This window comes from Zootoca vivipara, chromosome 1 (genome assembly GCF_963506605.1).
Source record: "Zootoca vivipara chromosome 1, rZooViv1.1, whole genome shotgun sequence".
Lineage (NCBI taxonomy): Eukaryota > Metazoa > Chordata > Lepidosauria > Squamata > Lacertidae > Zootoca > Zootoca vivipara.
Window position 1 is genome coordinate 20,247,170 of NC_083276.1, and position 21,897 is coordinate 20,269,066.

At 45.5% G+C, this 21,897-nt stretch overlaps 2 protein-coding genes across 5 annotated transcripts in view; one reads left to right on the forward strand and one right to left on the reverse strand.

The window, feature by feature from the left end:
• Positions 1-9,697, reverse strand: part of LOC118078409 (alpha-1-antitrypsin-like) — an 88,715-nt gene extending 79,018 nt beyond the window's left edge. For 3 of the 4 annotated variants that reach the window (XM_060272100.1, XM_060272096.1, XM_060272103.1), the window contains exons 1-3: positions 9,586-9,697; positions 1,087-1,740; positions 434-704 (exon numbers count right to left, since the gene is read on the reverse strand). In XM_060272100.1, the coding sequence (XP_060128083.1) occupies positions 434-704; positions 1,087-1,720 (905 nt within the window). In that variant the 5' untranslated portion in view covers positions 1,721-1,740; positions 9,586-9,697. Of the gene's footprint in view, positions 1-433; positions 705-1,086; positions 1,741-9,470; positions 9,499-9,585 lie in introns of those variants that run through there. The other variant, XM_060272098.1, reaches the window with a different exon arrangement.
• Positions 1-21,897, forward strand: part of SERPINA10 (serpin family A member 10) — a 201,224-nt gene that overhangs the window by 70,199 nt on the left and 109,128 nt on the right. The gene's annotated exons all lie outside the window — the stretch shown is intronic.

Below are 21,897 nucleotides of genomic sequence, written 5' to 3' on the forward strand. Positions count from 1 at the left end.
TCCCTGGAAAAGACCCTGATGCTGGGCAAGATGGAGGGCACAAGGAGAAGGGGACAACAGAGGACGATATGGTTAGACAGTGTTCTCGAAGCTACGAACATGAGTTTGACCAAACTGTGGGAGGCAGTGCAAGACAGGAGTGCCTGGCGTGCTATGGTCCATGGGGTCACGAAGAGTCGGACACGACTAAATTACGAAACAACAACAACAACATGGCAGGACAGAATTCCAATCAAAGATGTGCTCTCCCAAGCCCACATTCCTAGCATGTTTGCACTCCTGTCTCAGCGACGTCTATGCTCAATTGATCCTGTTCTGGAATTACAAGGGACTTGGTCACTATACAGCTTATCACTACCCCTCAAACTCACAACAATATATTTACACCTACAAACATGTACTACACTCTTTACACTATGGCACGCACACTTACCGTGATTTCATTGAATTCATCCATTTTAACAAAACATCTTTGCTAAGAGCATTTTCCAACTGCTTCATTTTTCCTTGGTCAGGAAGAATAAATAATGCTGAAACATCGCCCTTGTAAGGGAGCTTCACAACCTTGCAGGATAGGATCTTATCATGGTGAAACTCAAACCAGCTGTCTTTGTTCATCATAGGGACTTTCACCGTGGTTTGCTCATCCACATGGAAGTCTCCTTCTCTTGTACTCAGAGAATTGAAAGGTTTTTCCCAATTGGCTTATGGAAAGAACAATAACAACATACATGTCATTTAATTCTTCAATATATTAATTGTCATACTCAGAGCTTTTAATAAAAGTTCCTGTTTTAGTGGCATCTTACAGTTCTCAATCTAGTTCCCAATTACTTCATCTCATTTCCAGGAAAAGGGTACTCACAGTATATTTGATTTGTTTCGATAATGGTGGAGGTCAATTTTTTGATTGATTAAAGGAACTTCTCTGTGATGAGAAGTCTGATAAGATTCGTCTCACACAGTGGGCAGATGATGACTCCAGACTAAAGCACCAACAAATCTGAACCACAGCTTAAAGTTTAAACCTTAAACTGAGAACATCCAAGATGCAAAACATGTATAAAACAAGTCCCTCTGACTTACCTCTCATGTAAATATAGTTCACCATAACCATTAGAGCATCTGGGTTAAGACCCTTGACAGCATCAACGATTTTCCCATTGCTTTTGTTTTCTATATAGCTATTGATTTGACTTTCAGCTACTGCAGGATTCTTGAAGTTAGTTGGAAGAACGTCCGTCTCATAAAAATGTTTGGCATCATCCAAGAACTTCTTCAGGAGTTTCACTTGGTCATCTGTGAATAGGGCGTTCCCAATGTTCAGGTGGAGTTCAGCATTGGGGCGGTTCAGTATACGGAAGAGATCATGGAAACCCTCATGTATTTCCTGTTCAGTAATATCTGAGAAGCCAAGTCCTGACAAAAGCTGGCTCAACGTGGTTGTTCTAGCTCCCAGTGACACCATGGCCAAGGCAGTGGAAATGCTCAGAGGGGAAAAGATAATGTTCTTCTCAGCGGTCTCCGAAGCAACATGGTGGTAGAATCGAAAGGCGAAGTCAGCATTTCCGGGGGCTATCTTCAAAGAGGGCAGACCTCTTTCACCTTCAGCAGGAGGAGAATGGCCATGGCCATGGTTCTCTTTGTGGTCAGGGGTATGGTGACATTGGGCAAAAGCACAGAGCCCAGCAAGAAGCAAACACAGGTAGAGGCGAGACATTGTGTTCCTCTGGAAGTAGTCTGTGAAGACAAATCACATTCAAAATTCATCATTGCAATGGCTTGCCTTTGAGTCATTCGACTCTTATATGCCTTTCTGGCAGGATTTTAACAATCTCACTTTCTTTTCTTTTGGCAGAATGTTAGAAGCATAGTGATCATTGTTAAAGCCTTTATTAAAATAAAGCAAGATTTTTTTTGTACGCAAGTTTGTGTTTCTTTGTGGAAAGCAGTATACCAAACTGTTGAGTGGTTTCTTTAAATATTTAGGTTCATTGTATCTCTTTGTGTTTCTCTTTAAAGGACAGAGTAAATATCATGACCTAGTTTTACAGCTGTGAAGCAGTATAGCAGGTGCTGTTGTGTTAATTAAGCTGTGTCAGCAATTGGGTATAGTATATAAAGAGCAGCATGTACCCTGGTGAATGGATCGATAGATGGGTCATACTTATAGATGTAATGTAATTTAATGTAAGAGTAGTTTTTATTTTTTGTAATTAAAGCTTAAGGACTTAGAGCACAATCCTATCCACGTATAATTGAATCAACGGGTGCTTACTCCCAACTAGGCAGCAGGCTATCTTGGCGACAAGCAGGGCCGGAGCGTCCATTTAGGCAAACTAGGCAGTCGCCTAGGGCGCCAAGATGGAGGGGGCGCTGGCCAGCCTGCCCCCCGCCGCCCCGAAGTGCACCTGGTTGGAGTCCAGGCTGACTTGTAATCGTCCGGGAGAGCCGAGCTGAACAGAGCTCGGAAAGAGCCCTGCAGTTCCCGAAGCTGCCACTGGGGTCGCAGGGAGTCCTCAGGCTGGAAAGGCTGGCTGCTGCCTCCTTCCTTCCTTCCTCCTTCCCTCCCTCCTGCCTGCAAAGATGGATGCTGGCGGCCGTCCCTAGGCCCGGGCTGTGGGGCAGCAGGGCGTCTGGCTACCAGGTGCACTGTGGGGAGGAGGACGTGGGAGGCGATCCTCCTCTGAGGCCGCTGCTGCTCTGCGTGTCTTCCTGGAGGCTGACTGTGCCTCTGGGCACCGCCCCTTCCTTCCCGCTCAGGTGGCCGAGCGGGAAGAAGCGGGCCGGGTATGCTGTGGAGCGAAGCGGGGCTGGTGGTGCACTGAAAATTTCACCTTCGAAGCGCAAGCTGGAGGGATGCTTGAAGCCGACAGGACAGCAGGGAAAGCTGTGAAAACAAGAGAGTGGGTGACTGACCGACAGGTTTCTTTGCGCCCTATCCGCGCTTGCTTCGCAGGGCTCAGCTTAGCTTTGCGCGGTTTTTCCATATCACATTTATGAGGTGATTTCAACCCAGGGGCGTCTTTACCCTTGGGCTCCGTGGCGCAGCAGTGAACCAGGGTGGCAATCCAGGGAGAGGACAGGTGGGCGCTAGGACCCTGTTCGCTCTACAGCGCCAGGGTCATCCCTCATCCCAGTGCTGGGCTTGGCTGGCTGGCTGGCTGGCTGGCCGGCTCCAGAGAGCGAGCGTGAGCAGCGCCTTCCTTGCCGGCTCCCTCCCACCCCAGCTGGCTGTATTCCTCCCTCCCCTTGCTCTGTATTCCTGACTCCGAATCACCATCTCCTCTGGGATGGAGAAGGAGGAGGAGGAGGAGGGAAAGGAGCTGGTGGTGGAGGAGGAGGAGGCTGGAGAAGAGGGGCGTAGCCAGGATCAAAACTAGGGGGGGGGCAAGGGGCGGGGGCAAGGCACAGGAGGGGAGGGGTCACAAAGTGGGAACGTGGGTGGGGCTACGGAGCCCAGGTGAGGAAAGACATAAGCTCTGGAACCTCTTAAACAATACCGCCCCACCCCAAAAAATAATATATCTCACGTTAGATGTATTATAAGAAAGAATAAGAATAAGAAAGAAGACGCTCCAAAGCAGTGTTGTGGTGCAGAGACAGAAAGACAATTCTTTGGGAGCAACCAGATTTGTATGTGTCAAACAAAAGCACCATTCATTGCCCTGAATGTCCAGGGAACATTAGGTGCTTCTGAATGTCCTTTTCATTGGACATGCATGCATCAATATTATTTGCACCTGCAAATGTTTTGGGACTATCCTACATACTTCCTTTCCCACCATGAGACTCATGAGACAAGCAAACCCCAGGGACTAGGAACTTGAGCATCCAGCAATCTTTAATTAAAAATACGTTTAAATAAATAACAACAGAGAGGCTTGTACTAACGGTTGGAAAAGAAAAAGGCGGGAGAAGCAGGGATCCCCAAACATGGCGCCAAGCAGGAGGAACTCTTAACGAAATCTGCTTTGGAGGGGGAAGTTTTGAGCTGCAAACTTTTCCCAGAGGGCGGGGATTCTCCCGATTTCACACACCCACACAATAAGAGGGGGGGGGAGTTATCAATGCTGACTCCTTAAAGGAGCAGTAAAACAACATAGGAAGGCAATTAGGGGGAACAATGTAAAGAGCAATTTAGCCAGCAGAGTTTAATCATTATCTAGAGAGCCATTCGGCCAGCAGATTTTGTTGCAAATTCAACACAAAAGAGTAAGGTGTAAGTAAGCTTCCTCAAACAAGAATAGCGCTGGGCAAAAACAATGCCTCCTCTCCCCCATCAGAAAACACCCCCACATTCCTTGCCTTTTGCCTCTCCAGCCCCCCCCCCCACTCCTTCAGAATAATAAAATACAGTACAGCAAAAGTATTTTCCTCAGACCAGAATAGCGCTGCTGGGACAAAAGCAAAGCCTCCCCCGCCACCAGCTAGACTTCTCGAAACTGCAGGCGCTCTCCCAGCACGTGTGGGAGACAGAGGAAATGGGGAGGGCGAGGAAGAGGACCAGCAAGCTCCGTGCGGCCCCGCCCCCTACTCTTGAGTGGCGTGTGAAGAGTATGAGGAGCTCCGTCTGTGAAAAGTAAAGGGAACTTAGGGAAGGTAATGGTGGCTGCAACATCGGGGCTCCAGCCTCCAGGATGCCGGTTGTGGCGGCGGCCATCGGAGGTGGTGGTCACCCCGCCCCATCCAGCCTGCTGCACTCCCCCCCCCGCCCCCATATCACTACTGGTATGCTACTGTTCCAAGGCTGCTGGGCTGATCCGCGGGCCCGGGCCAGTTAGGAGGGAGGGGCGTCACCATAGCTGCCAAGTTTTCCCTTTTCTCGCGAGGAAGCCTATTCAGCATAAGGGAAAATCCCTTTAAAAAAGGGATAACTTGGCAGCTATGGGCGTCACGCCAGCTAGCCACTAACGTGGCGCCTCGCTTGCCTAGGCCACCCCTCACCTCCTCCCAGGGACCCAGCCTGGCAGCCTCAGAGAGAAAAATACAAAAGGAAGCCACAGGCGCACCGGCCCGGCGAGTGAGATTTCTGGCTCGGCTTTTGAGGCACCGATCGCGGGGGGTGCGGCCCCGAGTGCCCCCCCACTCCAGCAGGCACCCGCGCGGCACCCAAAATATCGCTCGGCCGGCGAGCTCGCCTGTAGCTTTCTTTTGTATTTTTTCCGAGGCTGCCGTGCAGAGGCGAGGGGCGGGGCTGCGGCCCATAGCTACACCCCCCCTGCCCCCTGCTTGCTCCGCCCCTGCCTCGTCGACTGAGAGCCTGGAGTCGTCGCTGAACGGCGACCTGCGCGGGTGCAACAATGAGGTGCTGCAGGCTCTCAACAACCCCTTCGCCGGCCCTGCTTCTAGGGGGGGGCAGCTGCCCCTCCTGCCCCCCTGCCTATGCCTATGCTGGAGAAGGCAAAGCTAGGGGGAAGCCATCCTTGCTCTTTCACTCGGTGTTCATCCATGCTGCGAGCGCTGAAGGATTGCAGGAGGAGGGAGCCAAGGAATCGCTCCTCCAGCCCCACCGTAATCTCCCCTTTGCTCACATGTGATGGGGTGGCTGGTGGCCACCGCTCCTGAGCGTTGTGTGTGTGCACGTGCTTTGCAGAGGGGTGGATGCGCCTTGCAAAGCCAGTGGCAGATGTTTCAGCGCAGCGTGGCTCTCTTTTTTTCTCTCTCTCTCTCTCTCTCACACACATACACAGAAAGCACACGTTAGTGTGATCTGCTCTTCTGGGGTGCAACATTCACATCCCCAAGGGGAAAGGCTCTCTCGCCCCTTCCAGCCATCCGTCAAACACAAGGGTTCCAATCACCCAAAGACAGACACCAGCTTGATTTCACTTGCTTTTGACAGGGGCAGAGGGGAGCTGTGGGGTGGAGATACCTAGTTTTCTCCAGGTTACCTAACTGTACCCAGCCCCTGCCCCCTTGAAGTGTTCCGAGGCTGGTGGCTACCCCATCTCTGATGAACAGAGCTCAGCCTTAGGATGCCTCCCCCGCCCCATGCCAGCCCTGAGACACTTAAAGTACTCAGAAAGAGAAAGGGCTTTGAAGCAGGTGGACACATGTCTTGCCCTCACCTTTCTTCCAGTCATCAAGAAGAGGCCTTTGTTTTCCGGTTGGGGCCACTTTATGTACATTTTGTTTTGCAGCTGAGTTGCTGTCAGTATTTCTCACAATGTGAGGCTGGAAATGTTGTCCCCTGTGGGAAAACTTTTCAATAAATATTGTGTGTGTGTGTGTGTGTGTGTGTGTGTGTTTATCAACCAACACGGAAAGAGGCAGCCTCTCTTAGTAGTTAAGAGCAGGGCTACCCAACCAGATGCCCATTAGCCAACATAGATCACCCAATACCACAAAAGGGGGAAATGTATCCTGCAACTAAAACAACAACTCTAATGTAGATTTATTTTGTTATAAAAATGCACACACCGTGGCTTTGTTTCTGTTGGCTATTCTTCACATTTGCCTTTCCTTGTTCTTTGTATGCATGAAGACAACCCTCAATACCAACTTCTCAGATGGAAATAATATGTATCTGTCTCTCTTCTGCACACCTTTGCTGAGTATTTTAATCATAGTATCACAGAACTGGATGGTTGGAAGGGACCCCCAAGGGTCCTCTAGACCAACCCCCTCCAGTGCAGGAATCACACCACAAGCATCTCTCACAAAACAAGTTTGCCCCATCTTCCCTGTGAACAGCCCTTCAGATACAACAGAATAACAGAACCATTCAAAGAGTTGGAAGGGAACCACCAGGGTCATCTAGTCCAACCCCCTCCAATGCAGGAATCTTTTGACCAACATGGGGCTTGGAACCACAACTCTGAGATTAAGAGTGTAAGTGTTGTGTCAGCTTGGTGTCTTGCAAATCAGCGTTGATGTGCTTGAAATTGAAACATTAAATAGACTTAAATTTCAGCATCACATTTAACATTTAACAAGTGATTTCTGTGCTAAAACTGTCTTCTGTTTGAGAAAATAAATCAGAAATTGTTTTATGACTTGTTTTCACAATTAAAAATAAATAAATTAACAATTTCAAATTCTGTGCTTTTCATTCTTCCTGTGTTCAAAATATCATTGGCTGGGGGGTGGGGGGCGTCAGAAGGTGATCTCGCCTAGGGCGCAAAAAAACCCTAGCACCGGCCCTGGCGACAAGCAACATCTGCAATTCTCGCACCAGGCAGGCAATTCCTCCTGCAATCTGTATGCCCATCGCATACATATATTCCTAACTACCACAATCCCCCACCAACCCACTGGAGAGGTAACCTTGACGTGAGCACCCCCCCAAAAATAATGGGTCCCTTCTAAGGGAATGCCTACCTCTTCCTCAAAGTTCTCCATCCTTGAGAACTTCATTCTCCCTACGTTACAACCGTATCTGTTCCAACTCTACAGACAGAGAATCTCACCTAAGAGATCTACAGCAAACCTTTTTAGGACTAAAATATCCACCTGATGAAGTTAAACAACAGATCAACAGAGCCAGACTGATACCTAGGGAGAACCTGCTGCAAGACAGACCCAAAAAAGAAAATAACAGAACACCACTAGTCATCACATACAGCTCCCAAGTTAAAACAGTACAACGCATTATCAAAGATCTACAGCCTCTCCTGGACAATGACAGCTCCCTTTCTCAAGCTCTGGGAGGAAGACCTTTCATTGCCTACAGACAGCCACCCAATCTTAAACAACTCCTCACCCACAATAATACAACCACCAGACTTAACATGGACACTGGTACCAGAGCCTGCAATAAACCCAGATGCCAACTTTGCTGCCACATACACCCGGACAACATCATTACTGGCCCCAACAACATCCAACATACCATCTCAGGACTATTTAATTGCTCATCTTCTAACATTGTGTATGCCATCAAATGCCAACGGTGCCCTTCAGCTCTCTATATTGGACAAACAGGCCAAACCCTACGCCAAAGGATAAATGGACATAAATCTGACATCAGGAACCATAAGACTGAAAAACCAGTAGGAGAACACTTCAATCTCCCAGGACATTCTATACAAGATCTCAAAGCAGCTGTTTTATTACAGAGAAATTTCAGGAACAGACTGGAAAGAGAAGTTGCTGAATTGGAAATCATTACCAAGCTTAAAACCATGGAAGCACCTGGGATGAATAGAGACATCGGATTCTTATCTCATTATGCATGATCAAGCTTTCTTTAGCACCTCAGCCCAGGACTAATTGCAGCCATCAGCAGCCATTAACAGCCGTCTCAGCCCAGGACTAATTGCAGCCATCTGCAGCCATTAACAGCCATCTACAGGTTTACCACTCCCATCAGCCCATCACCCATTCCCACCCACCCCCACCACCCTCTGTATATATATAGGGTCTGACACTTCTGTTTCTAGTGTATCTGAAGAAGTGTGCATGCACACGAAAGCTCATACCAAAATATAAACTTAGTTGGTCTTTAAGGTGCTACTGAAGGATTTTTTTTATTTTGCTTCGACTCAGACCAACACGGCTACCTACCTGTAACTTCATTCTCCCTGACAGCAGTGGGGTTGTCGTTGTGGGAGCGGGACCTAGCTACCACCTCCCCGAAGGCCTTTTCCACTGCTCTCCTTGGCTTCTCGTACACTTTCTAATTCTGTCACATTGGCCTCAAAGGAATGAACTTGATCCCAGGGGACCAGGAACTCATTGCACCTCTGACATGCCCATGACTTCTGCCCCATAGGGAGATAATCATACATACGGCCAAGGGTGCAAAACACTGGAAATCCCCCCCCATATCCCTAATGACTTCTTACATGCATTATGCTGTTGTTGTTTTTGTTCTCCAATTAAGAGTTAGGGATTGCATTGTGTAGAGTGGGGTGCCCTGGTCTCCTTGCCCAGCTGCTGAACTGACATGTCTAAGGCACTTCATCAGCTGGAACTGATTCCGGTTCTAAATATATATTCTCCTGAGTAGCTCCTCCCAGCTACTGTAGTAGGCAAGATCAGGATTTGTGGCTCAACTTCCGTTAGCCTCCTGGGGATGGGGAGTGAACAATGGGTGGCTAGTAAATGACGATTAAATAGTTGAATAATCAACTGGCTCCCTTCCTGAAGAAAAGCTACTGAAAAAGCTCACTGCTGCAGCTTTTACTTTATCTTTGTTTTATTTACTGCCAACAACCCACTTTTAAAAGAGCTGTTCAACAGTGGAATGGACTCCCTTAGAAGTAGGAGAAATCTGCTTCACTGGAGATTTTTAAACAGAGGTTGGATGTTCTAAAGTCACCCCTCCTATTTTGCAGCCCCTTTGCACCCCCCCCCCAATTTTCAGCATCACTCCCATGCACACAGACCCACATTTAGCTCCTTCGATCTTCCCACCCAGTGCTAATTCTAACCACCCTTTTCAACTCCCCATTTCTAAATCTGCTTCTATTCCGCAGCCTCCTTTGAACCCACTCCCCTTTCCATCATCACCTCCTTTTTCATACCTGCTCTGCTCCCCTCCTTTTCAGACACCTCCACTTGCACACAGACCATCCCTGTGGTACCCTCCAAGCCAACCTCTGTCATAGCAGCATCGGGAAAGGCACGTTTGATACTTACGTTCAGAGATGTCTCTTGGAAGAAGCAGTGAAAGCTCCTTGCAGTGAGCTACTATTTATCTGTGTTGGGGCACTGTTGAGAAATGTCATGTTGTCCTTCACTAAACAGAGCAGGCTAACCCAAGAAGAACAAATATTGACCATTGCTGGACACCTGTAGTCCCAAGTCCACAGAGTACTCTCCCCTAGAGTGAAGGTTCAAATGGGTTTTCCTGAATCCTGTACAGAATATAGGGATTGGGGGCCCTGTATCCCTCTCTCCTGGAAGTATCTTTGCTTCTGTATCTATTGTTGCAAAATAGATTCCATGCAGTAGCAAGATTCCAAGGGGGGTTCCAGGCACTCACCCAGGATGTGTACTCCTTTGGAGAATTGGAGACATGGCAGAGGCTGTTGCAGCTTTAAGAAATATGGTTTGTTCCCTATTTACACCACTGTAATCTTGTATAACAGCATTTTGCAGGGTGAGCTGTAAGCCAGGATGAGCCAGGCTGCTCAGGTGGCAGATTTGGGTTCATTCTTCACAAGTGGTCTCCAGCCTCATGCCCTGCACATTGGAATCAGCAAAGCTTCCTTCTACATGCACTTCCACTTTTAAGGCACTAGGGAGCGGTTGGAGCTGTGAATGCACATGACAGGGCAGCAGAGATGGTCATCAACAGCCTGGGCTTCTTGCTCAGGTTGTTTGCTTTCTTATGAAAGAGGCTTGAGGCAGGTGAAAAGTAATCTAGGGTGCCCACTGAGCCTCTTGGTCATATTAGGCTGCCTGATTGCAGGAAGGTGGGATCATCCTCAAGAGCTGATAGCTTCCAACACCTTCCTAGAGAAGACATTGCTAGCAGGCATTAGGCAGCTCCATGATCTCTCCCTGTGCCTTGTTTCCTCCTTTCTCTTCTCCTGCTACTCTTGCTTTTTTAATTGCATTCCTCCTTCTGTGACCAGAATAAGCATGCTAAGAAGTGAGGCTTAAGTAAAAGGTAAAGGACCCCTGGGTAGTTAAGTCCAGTAAAAAATGACTATGGGGTTGCGGTGCTCATCTTGCTTTCAAGCTGAGGGAGCTGGCATTTGCCTGCAGACAGCTTTCTGAGTCATGTGGCCAGCATGACTAAACTGCTTCTGGTGCAATGGAACACCGCGACAGGAACCAGAGTGCACAGAAGCAGTATTACCTTCCCGCCGCAGCAGTACCTATTTATCTACTTGCACTGGTGTGCTTTCGAACTGCTAGGTTGGTAGGAGCTGGGACAGATTCGAACCACCGACCTTTTGATTGGCAAGCCCAAGAGGCTCAGTGGCTGTTACCACAGTGCCACCCATGTCCTTGTGCTAAGAAGCAAGGCTTAGACATAGTCCAAGGGTAGGGGACCCCAGGCCAAATGGCACCCTTCAGGTCTCTCTCCCTTTACCTTTTTACCTATCAGGCTCTCCCTAGGACAGACCTCTCACTGGTGCTACACCATCAAGTGCATTTGCTTCTCTAGAATGTGTCCTTGAAAGGTGATAAATGCGGAATAAGATAAGATAATATATCTTTATTTTCATTGTCCCCTTGCGGGAACAACGAAATTACTCGGTTGCTACATCCACTCAGATAAAGCATTCCGCATAATCCAAAATTACAAAACCTAATCAAAAACAGTAAATATAATACAAATGACAAATAAAACAAGATGACTTCAAAGTCCAGGCTTTCCATTTAAGGCCAAAATCACTCTAGAGAAGAAACTGTTCCTGAGACGGCTCGTTCTTGCCTGCATTGTTCTATATCTCCGCCCCGATGGCAGGAGCTCAAAGAAATGGTGACCAGGGTGCGATGGATCTCTTGATATGTCTAGTGCTTTTCTATGGCACCTGGTGGTGTAGATTTGTTCTAAGGTGGAGAGTGAGCAGCCAATAATGCTCTCTGCTGTTTTAATAATTCTGCACAGCCCTGCTCTATCCTGAGAAGTACAGCTTCCATACCACACCATAACCAGCTTCATATAACCACAATATGCTTAAGTCTACTTAATGCATGAAAGGGTTAAGCTGTCTTGCCAGGCTTACCTATGTCCACTTCCCTTATATTGAGAGGAAATGGACAATCAAGTCTATTGTTCTCCCCAGTCTACCTGTGTAGCTCAGCATGTGAAGAGGTTTGAGCTAGTTGCTCCACACGGCTCTCATAAGCCACTCTTGAATTCCTATACTAATAATTTATGCCCGGCCAAATGGGCGGGGCATAAATAATAATATTAATAATAATAATTACTATTACTATTATTATTATAAATTTTGCCAATTTGTAACTAAGCTAAGTTTTACTACCTGTGCAAGTGGATGGGAAAGCACATGAATAGACTTTTGAAGAGTTTGTATGGAAACTAATTTGTAACTTACCAAACATATGTTATTTTCCTATGCTGGGGGAAGTGGGAAATTTTGTAAGGAACTTGGAATGGCATAGTTTAAAGGTATAACAGCCTATGCTTCTATGCTTTACTTTGCTGCATGTTTTGTGATTTTAAATCTCTGCTGGGGTTTTCTCACCACAGAGCATTTGCCCCAAACTTGGATCTTGGCATCTAGGAAATCTATTTTTTTTTTATTTATTTATTTATTCATTCATTCATTCATTCATTCATTCATTCATTCATTGCCAGAGGTTATTATGGCTACTCCTGTGTAATGACTCTCCACAAACTTGTCTTTCAGAGTCTTTATTGGTGCACATTATTTACAGTGTGATGAGCTGTCGGTTTCATGTCCGCGCTATTCCATGTCAGAATCTGGCACTGCCCCTTTTCTCTCCTTGGACCAACATAAGAGCCTAGGGACAGCGAATCTCCTCCCTTTTCTCCTCCTCCTTAATTCCGCTGCCGGGGGAAAGGGTCTACGCTCTGTCTTTTCCCTCCCCCCTTTCCGTCTCCCTCTCTTCCCGCCTGTGGAGCAGGGGGTCTTCCCTGCTGCCGGAGCCCTGGCTCTCCCTCTCTGCTTCCTGACTCGCTCCTTCAGACCCTGAGCTTCCATGGCTGCTTGGGGAGGAGCTGCTCCTGATGATAGGGGGAGGTTCCCTATACTCTCTCCCCCTTACATTTATTTTTTTATATTATTTATTTTCAATTAATTCACATTACATAATTGCCATACATCTTCATCATTGTACAGTCAGTTTAAGTACGCTTTGGGTTAAGTACGCTTCAGGCTGAGTACTCTGCGGACCCGTCTGGAATGGCTTGATCCACTTTCCATTACTTTCAATGGGAAAGTTCGCTTCAGGTTAAGTACGCTTCAGGTTAAGTACGGACTTCCAGAACCAATTGTGTACTTAAACCGAGGTATCACTGTACATAACATGAATATATTATTCCTTTAAATTCCCCACATCTAACCCTCCAACCACCTCCCCTCACACCCAAATGCCCGTGTCATGAGTCTATGTGTATTCCTACCCTTGGTTTGTGCAGAGCACCATGGGAGTTGCAAAGCTTCATGGGATCCTGGCCATCGAGAGAGAGAATGGCCTGGGAATCTAAACTCTTGAACTCTGAGAAAGAGGATTTTTGACTCCTATCCTGTTCTTTGATCCCGTGTATAATTTCCCCAACTCTGCAGCTGTGAAATCTTACATTCCGATGTGATAAGGAATTAGGGAGGAAGGGTCGTCCGGTGTGTGCTGGGAACTGAGAGTGTTAATTGCCCTGCAGGTTGATTAATGGGTAAACACAAGGCATCTTTGTAGCCTCTAATTGATTGACAGGACAAACTGTTGTGGAACTTTTGATTGGATTATTCAAACGCCAAAACCCACGTAGATTGGATAATGACCTGTAAGCCCACGTGGAACACCTCGAGGGTTTTGAAGATTTAAGTCTGTAAGAAGTGGGCTCTAGTGTCCTTTTGTCTTGCAAAATGGCCCAGCAGGGTACTGCTGTCCTGTTCCTCTTCAAGGAGCCTAAGAGAGACTGAGGTTTGCCAATGGCTCTTGACTGCGATTTGCCCGAGATGGAGAGATGCAGTCTTCATTTCAACTTTGCCTTAAGTTTGTATTTGTATGTTTAGTTATGCTTTTCTTGTTTTATCTTTGTATTCCCCTTTTCTTGAGAACTGTTGCATTTTACTTTGTTTAACTGTTTTATAATAAATAGTTAAAAGAGATTTCTTTGTGGATTTTGGTCCTTCCTGGTTACACTGCTAAATCTAGTCCTAGGCTGCTTTGCCCTCTACCAGGCTGAGTGCATTATTGATCCCGGTGGCTTTAAGGAGACCCCGGGTGGTGGCAGCTTTGCCATTTGAAGGAACTGTTTTGTAACCCCGTTAGAGCCCCTGAGCATAGCTAGATCCTTCCCCAGGTAGCGTGGGGCAGCCAAGCGGACTCCGGAGGGAGAGCGGGCGTGCCGGTGGGGAAAGAGATTGAAGGTGTCACAGGGCTCTAACGTGACAGCCCGTGTGACTTCCTTCACCCATATGCGTTATATCCAACTTATTACTTAATAAAAACCTCTAACATTGTGTTCATTTTTATTCATTACAATAGTCATTCATCTATTAAAAAGAAAAGAGGAAAACATAACTTCTTAACTTAATGGGTTCAGTCTATTCTTATCCAGGGATTTCTAATAGAATGATTTTGCACAAAAAATTCTTCAACACATTTCCATTCCTTTCTTAATTTTTGTTTTCATTGCAATCTGTTTGATGCTGTCATCTTGGCTAGTTCAATATATTCGCAAAATTTAATTTGCCACTCTAAGATTGAAGGAGTCCTCTCACTCTTCCAATTTTTGGCCACCAGTATTCTAGTGGCCGCTGTAGCATACAAAAAAGCTCTAACCTTATCCTTGGGAATGTCTTCTGAGACCAGAAACACCTCAGGTCTTTTATGGAAGGTTATTTTAAAGATTCTTTTCCAATTCATTGTAAATATTGTTCCAAAAGGACTTCACACAATTCCACCAAATGTGGTATAACGAGCCTTGGGCCTTTTTACATCTCCAGAACAGATTTCAAGGTTATTTATAAATTTTTGCCAATTGAACCGGGGTCATGTACCACCTATAACACATCTTCATGATGTTTTCTTTAATAATAGTAAAAATTTTATAATTTCGCCATAACTTTTCCCACCTCTCAAACCAAATTGCATAGCCCAGATCTTGTCCCCATCTATATATAAAAAAATGTAAAAATCTTGAAAGTGTCGGCTGCACTTTTCTCCCTAACCGCTTGACCGATCGTCCTGAAATTTTGACACAACGATCCAGGCCACTCCCTGAGCGTTGTTGGGGACAAAAATCCCTGACATCTCACATCTGGGCAGGTAGAAACCTGGTTTTCCACCAAGTCAAACAGCGCCCTCAAGTGGCGTTATACCCTCCTCCACCCCTCCCTTCCTGTGAAATCTAAGCCACACCCACAAACCAAATGACAGCATCAACCAGGCAACTGAAACCACCAAGGCGGCCATTATCAGACCGCTAGGCCACCACTAGGCCCGGGGGGGGGTAAAGAGGGCGAGCGCCCAGGTCACTAGGCCTGGGGGGGGGGATAACCCACAGCAACGCACTTGGGGGCACGGCAAGGGGGGTTTTACTTTACAATTTAGCACCACTACCCCAAAAAAATCCCCCACCAAATAACCACAAGAAAAAAATAAATACCATCCTTCAAAACGTCATGAGATACGCCGGTCACGGAGAGCGGGGGGGCAAACAGAATAGATCATGGATTGGGACACATGGGGGCAGTCACAGGGATTAGCCACAACAATGCGCCACACTCACAAACCCTGCCTCCGCCACGAGATCCTGAAAAACAGGGGGACTCTGAGGCTCAGGGGGATCTGAAGGGGGCCTATTACCCTCCATTTGACAGACTGACGCACAGCAACCCACAAAACCCGCCTCCACCACAAGATCTACCACTCACATACATACATCTGGCAGAGGTGTTGAAGACCAAACCAACTGAAAACAGGTAGGTAGCCGTGTTGGTCTGACGTAGTCGAAACAAAATTTAAAAAATTCCTTCCAGCAGCACCTTAGTTGGTCAAGGCTGAGTGCTGAGTGCTACTGAGTGTATAAACACAGTATAAGCACAGGACCGGACATGGATATTCCTTATATGTACTTGTGACCCCCTTTGTGTTTATGAGAAGGACAGGATACAGATTTTCCTAATATGGATTTGTAACCTGTGACCCCCTTGCGTGCGCACATTTACAGAAGAAGGGGAAAGGAGCCCAAGAAGTGTATAAGCAGCTTTGCAAATTGGTGTTTCTTTACTCTGTTCGTGAAACATGGATCACCGAGAGTCCCTTAAATTTAAGGATTAAATTCTTTCTCTGAATTCAACCGCCGGTGTCATTATTGACTGTCTCTGTCCTGCCTGGGCCCTTATCAGCAAATAAGGCTACAATTGGTAGTACTGAAGCCAGCTAGTGCAGTATACTTTTAATTCTTCATACAATTAAAGTTTTAACTGTCCTCCTCCTTCCTCTATTACCAATTGTCTATATGTTGCTCCAATTTTACCCATATTTTTCTATTTGATTGAAAGTGTATCAAATGGGGTCACCCACCATGGGGTTTTGGGTTCCAGAAGCCTATGATATTTCCTCCAGACCTTAATAAATGGATTCCTGATAATATGGTTAATAAAATCCTGATGCACTTTTGTCTTGTCTTCCAATAATAATAATAATAATAATAATAATAATAATAATAATAATAATTTATTATTTATACCCCGCTCATCTGGCCGGGTTCCCCCAGCCACTCTGGGCAGCTTCCAACAAAATATTAAAATACAGAACAGTAAGTAAGCCTGCCATCCATTCTTTTGTCATGCCCCTCAAGGTCTAATATATTGGTATTCTCATACCGAATCCACTCCTTAATCCAACAGAGGCAGGAGGGGAAGGCAGCCAGCGAAAACGTCCCCAAATCAGCATGCTTCGGCTCCCGGTGACTGGGCCAAAGCGCGCCAGTGCGGGGGTGTTTTTCCAGCTGCCTTCCCCTTGGCTTGGGGAAGGCAGCCAGCAAAAACGTCTCCAAATCGGCGCACGTCGGCTCCGGCCCCCGTATCAGCGCTTTGGCTCTCGCCCGCCTCCCCCGACACGGAACGCAACTTCGGAGGTCTCCAAAGTTGCGCTCCGTGCCGGAGAAAATAAGGGACAAAAAACATCTAGCGAGTTGCGGCCGGGGGAAAAACCATTCGTTAAGCAATGCAACCTCCGCTCGAAAAAACCTTTCGTTAAGCGGAAATTTCGTTAAGCAGGGCATTCGTTAAGTGAGGCACCACTGTATATTCATTTTGATTGCCACTATTCCCCCTCCCCCCAAAAATAGATAGTTTTAAACTATGCCAAATTTCAAGATCATTTCTAATTTGGCTCTATAGTTTAATATACTTATCTTCAATAGATTTAAATTTTTCATTGTAATTTGTATACCTAAATATCTAATCTTGTTAACCATTTGTAATCATTTCGTCTTTGTCATATTTAGTTTAAAACCGGAGACTTTCCCATAACTCACCATTAAATCTAAGGTTTTCTTAACACTATCTATTGGGTCCTCCAACGTCAGGAGAAATTCATCAGCAAATATGATTTATATCCCAAGGCAATACCTTTAATAGTCTCCTCTAATCTTATGTCTTGAATGAGAGTCCTTAAAGTAAAAATAAACAGGAGCGGGGAGAGTGGGCGCACTTGCCTTGTTCTCCTTTCAATTCTAAAAGTCTCTGACATTTCGGAGTTATCAAATTTGCCTTTTGAGATTCATAGATAGTTGTTATCCCTCTTGTAAACCTTTTCCCCAGCTCATTCTTCTCTAGATTTTTCTTCAAGAATTCCCATGATTCATTATCAAACGCTTTTTCAGCATCGATAAACACGAAGGCAGCTTTCTTTCCTGGGTGCATATCCAAATATTCTATTAAGTCAACCACTATTCTGTAACTATTCTCATGTTTGTACTCATTTTCCTCCCTGGGAGGAACCCCGCCTGTTCCTGACTTATTATTTCCTTCAACACATTTTTTAGTCTATTTTCCAGCATGAATGTCAGCATGAATTTTATAATCTGAATTTAACAATGAAATAGGTCTATAATTTTGGATCATTTCTCGCTTTGTACCTTCTTTTGCCAATAGAATTATATGGGCTTCCCTCCTGGAATCTGATAAATTTCCTTCTTCCATTATCTTATTTAAAAGTAGTTTTAGAGGAGTCAAAAGCACCTCCTTAAGTCTTTTATACTGGATTGCGGGGAGACCATCGGTACCTGGGGCTTTACCAAGTTTACTCCTTGAAATAGCATGTTCCATCATAGTAACCGGGGAGTTTCATCCGATATTCTGGGTAGAGATCTGCTTTGTAAGTACTCTTCTATCTCCTCCTCCTTTTCATTGCCCTTTTTGTATAATTTTTTGAAATATTTAACAGACCTCTTGGTGATTTCTTCCATTTTATCTATGATCTTCCCTCCATCCATTACTCTATCTATTAGTAGATCTTTCTGCCTCTTCTTCAGTTGCCATGCCAGTAATTCCCTGGTTTTATTTGCTGACTCAAAATACCTCTGTTTCATCCACCTGAAGTTATTTTCTATCTCCTGATTAACCAATGCTGACAATTGATTTTGTAATAGCTTACCATTTTTCATTGCTTTCTCATTTTTAGGATGTTTGGCTAGTACTTTTTCATTTTATTCAATTTCCTTTTTAAGACCTCTGTGCAGTTGGGGTGATGGAGGCACCAGCTCCGCCTCTGTTCTCAAGCTGCTCAGATGCTGCCCAGCCTCTCTAGTGTCAGAGAGACCCTCCCTTGCAGGGCACTGTACCTGCTTGTCGCTGCTGCATGACATCTCTGGCATCGCTCAGGGATCTCAGCATCACAGACCCCTTGTGCCTTCTTGCTGAGCTCTCTGCTGACCTCTGGTGGTCCCCTGACAATCTTTTAGGATTTTTTCATCCATTCTCCATCTTTTGTTTACCCTTCTCCTATTTCTTAGTTATACTGTAACCAGGTTGTGATCAGTTATCAATCTAGGTAGAATATCGGGGGTGGGGGTGGTTTACCTTCGGCAGTAGATTGTTAGATTGTGTAATGCCACACATCTTTCAGATTCAAACTCTCCACCATACTAAAGAAAGTGGGGGGGGGGGTCTTCCTCTTGGTCTACCTCCTGAGTCTGTATGATCAAATTCCAATGAGGTAACTCCATTTAAGTCTCCTAGAAGAGTTTGGATTTGATATCCCTCTTTATCACTACCCGAAGGAGTCTCAAAACGGCTAACAATCTACTTTCCTCTCCTCCCCCACAACAGACACCCTGTGAGGTGGGTGGGGCTGAGAGACTTCAAAGAAGTGTGACTAGCCCAAGGTCACCCAGCAGCTGCATGTGGAGGAGCGGAGACGCGAACCCGGTTCCCCAGATTACGAGTCTACCGCTCTTAACCACTACACCACACTGGCTCTCACACTAGCCATATAATCTCCTCATTTATAAATTCTAATAGCTTATCACCCACTACCTTGATAGTGATGTATGGAAGTGAGAGCTGGACCATAAAGAAGGCTGATCGCCGAAGAATTGATGCTTTTGAATTATGGTGCTGGAGGAGACTCTTGAGAGTCCCATGGACTGCAAGAAGATCAAACCTATCCATTCTTAAGGAAATCAGCCCTGAGTGCTCCCTGGAAGGACAGATCGTGAAGCTGAGGCTCCAATACTTTGGCCACCTCATGAGAAGAGAAGAATCCTTGGAAAAGACCCTGATGTTGGGAAAGATTGAGGGCACTAGGAGAAGGGGCGTCAGAGGACAAGATGGTTGGACAGTGTTCTCGAAGCTACGAACATGAGTTTGACCAAACTGCGGGAGGCAGTGCAAGACAGGAGTGCCTGGCGTGCTATGGTCCATGGGGTCACGAAGAGTCGGACACGACTAAACGACTAAACAACAACAACAACCTTGAAGAACTCTGTCTTATTTCCACTTGGAGCATAAATTCCTGTTATCACAATTATTTTGTTACCTTTCCCCAGTTGTATACCCAGAATTCTACCTTCATTGTCCTTACAAATTTCTTTTACTTCAAATTTTGAGTTAACATATATTACAATGCCTCTCTTTTTCTTTCAATCTGAAGATATAAATTCTAGACCTAAAGTTATAAATTCTAGACATCTAGGAATTCTCATTTGCTTCTCTTTCTTCCCTAGGTGGAGGATGGAGAGATGCAGACATGCACATAGAGAAACCTCTTGCCCGAATGTAACCTATTGTAGAAATGTCAGAGGCATGTCAGTTACTCCACCCACTTTTGTCCAATCCGCTGCTGGCATGTGATCTCTGTAAGGTTGCCCATAAGGAAATGTGACCCATGAGCTGAGAAAGGTCTTCCCCTCCCTGCCATAGCCATGGACTCCAGTAGAGTCAACTGCTGCACCATAAACCACATGGACATGGCAGATGTCAGAATCTTCCTCTGCTATGTAAAAGGAAAGGGCACCACTGCAGACTTCTTAAACAAATGCCTGCATGTTCAGGCCAGCATCTAAGAATATGAATTATTTCTTTGGTTCTGTGTGTGGCTGGGTGCATAAATAACTGGAACTACTGACACAGTTCTATTCCCATTCAAGTTAATGGCAGAATTTCATTGATTTTGTGACAGAGCAGGGATAAACCAAAGTTGTTTAAAGGTTGTCAGGATTCTCAGGTAAGCATCAGAATGAAAATGAAATAGTCTTTGCTATTCAAAAGTTGATTTCAAAATGATATGTGAAAATAACTATATACATAGATACAGGCATATATAGGTATAGATACATAGTTGTCAAAATTAATATTACTATGTTAAATTCCCAAAAGTGTGAAATATTTCACAAAGAAATATTCCATGGTTAGAATGTGCCAGGTTTATTTTTAAATAATGAATTTATTTTTTAAAAAAACACCAAACCCATTGAAACACTGAAAAACACAAATGTGGAAACAATTTTCTATCAAAACTGTATGTGATTTAGTGAAACTAACAACATTCTTTCTTACGCCACTCACAGGAAAGGTGAATTATTTCTATTGTATAAATGTAAAGGTCTAGGGCAGAATTCGCCTTTGTTGCAGAGCACGCATGCATTTTTGGATCGATCCTTTAACATCTTGTATGGGAATTATTAGCAGAAGAATTGCAAATCCCAAATGAAGCTGGTCATCATCCTCTCCTTGTTACTGATTAGTCTTGAAGTCCAATGCCATCACCACCCAGGACACAACGATGACCAGGCTAGCCCAGTAATTCTGACTTTGCATTCAGATTCTACAGGAACATAGCTTCAGGCGCAGGTTCGAGGAACATTTTCTTCTCCCCCATCAGCATCTCTGCAGCTTTTGCACTGCTGACCCTGGGTGCCAAGTCGGAAACTCAAAGTCAGATTCACAAAGGACTCGCGTTTAACCTATCTGTGACTGGGGAGAATGAGATACACAAAGGATTCCACCACCTCATCCATGCCCTTCACCGCCCGGATAACAAAGCACAGGTGAAGGTGGGAAATGCCTTGTTCATTGAACAGTCGTTCACCAACTTCACCATTCCCAGAGTGGCTAAAAGGCAGATAAATGATTACGTGCAGAACAAAACTCGGGAAAATAGCCCATGCGCTTGAGGACCTTTGAGGCTAGAAATAATTCCCTGTAATGCTCTGCGACAAGGTTGTATATTGTCTCCCTGCTTATTTAACTTATATGCAGAATTCATCATGCGAAAGGCTGGACTAGATGAATCCCAAGCCGGAATTAAGATTGCCGGAAGAAATATCAACAACCTCAGATATGCAGATGGCACAACCTTGATGGCAGAAAGCGAGGAGGAATTAAAGAACCTTTTAATGAGGGTGAAAGAGGAGAGCACAAAATATGGTCTGAAGCTCAACATCAAAAAAACCAAGATCATGGCCACTGGTCCCATCACCTCCTGGCAAATAGAAGGGGAAGAAATGGAGGCAGTGAGAGATTTTACCTTCTTGGGCTCCTTGATCACTGCAGATGGTGACAGCAGTCACGAAATTAAAAGACGCCTGCTTCTTGGGAGAAAAGCAATGACAAACCTAGACAGCATCTTAAAAAGCAGAGACATCACCTTGCCGACAAAGGTCCGTATAGTTAAAGCTATGGTTTTCCCAGTAGTGATGTATGGAAGTGAGAGCTGGACCATAAAGAAGGCTGATCGCCGAAGAATTGATGCTTTTGAATTATGGTGCTGGAGGAGACTCTTGAGAGTCCCATGGACTGCAAGAAGATCAAACCTATCCATTCTTAAGGA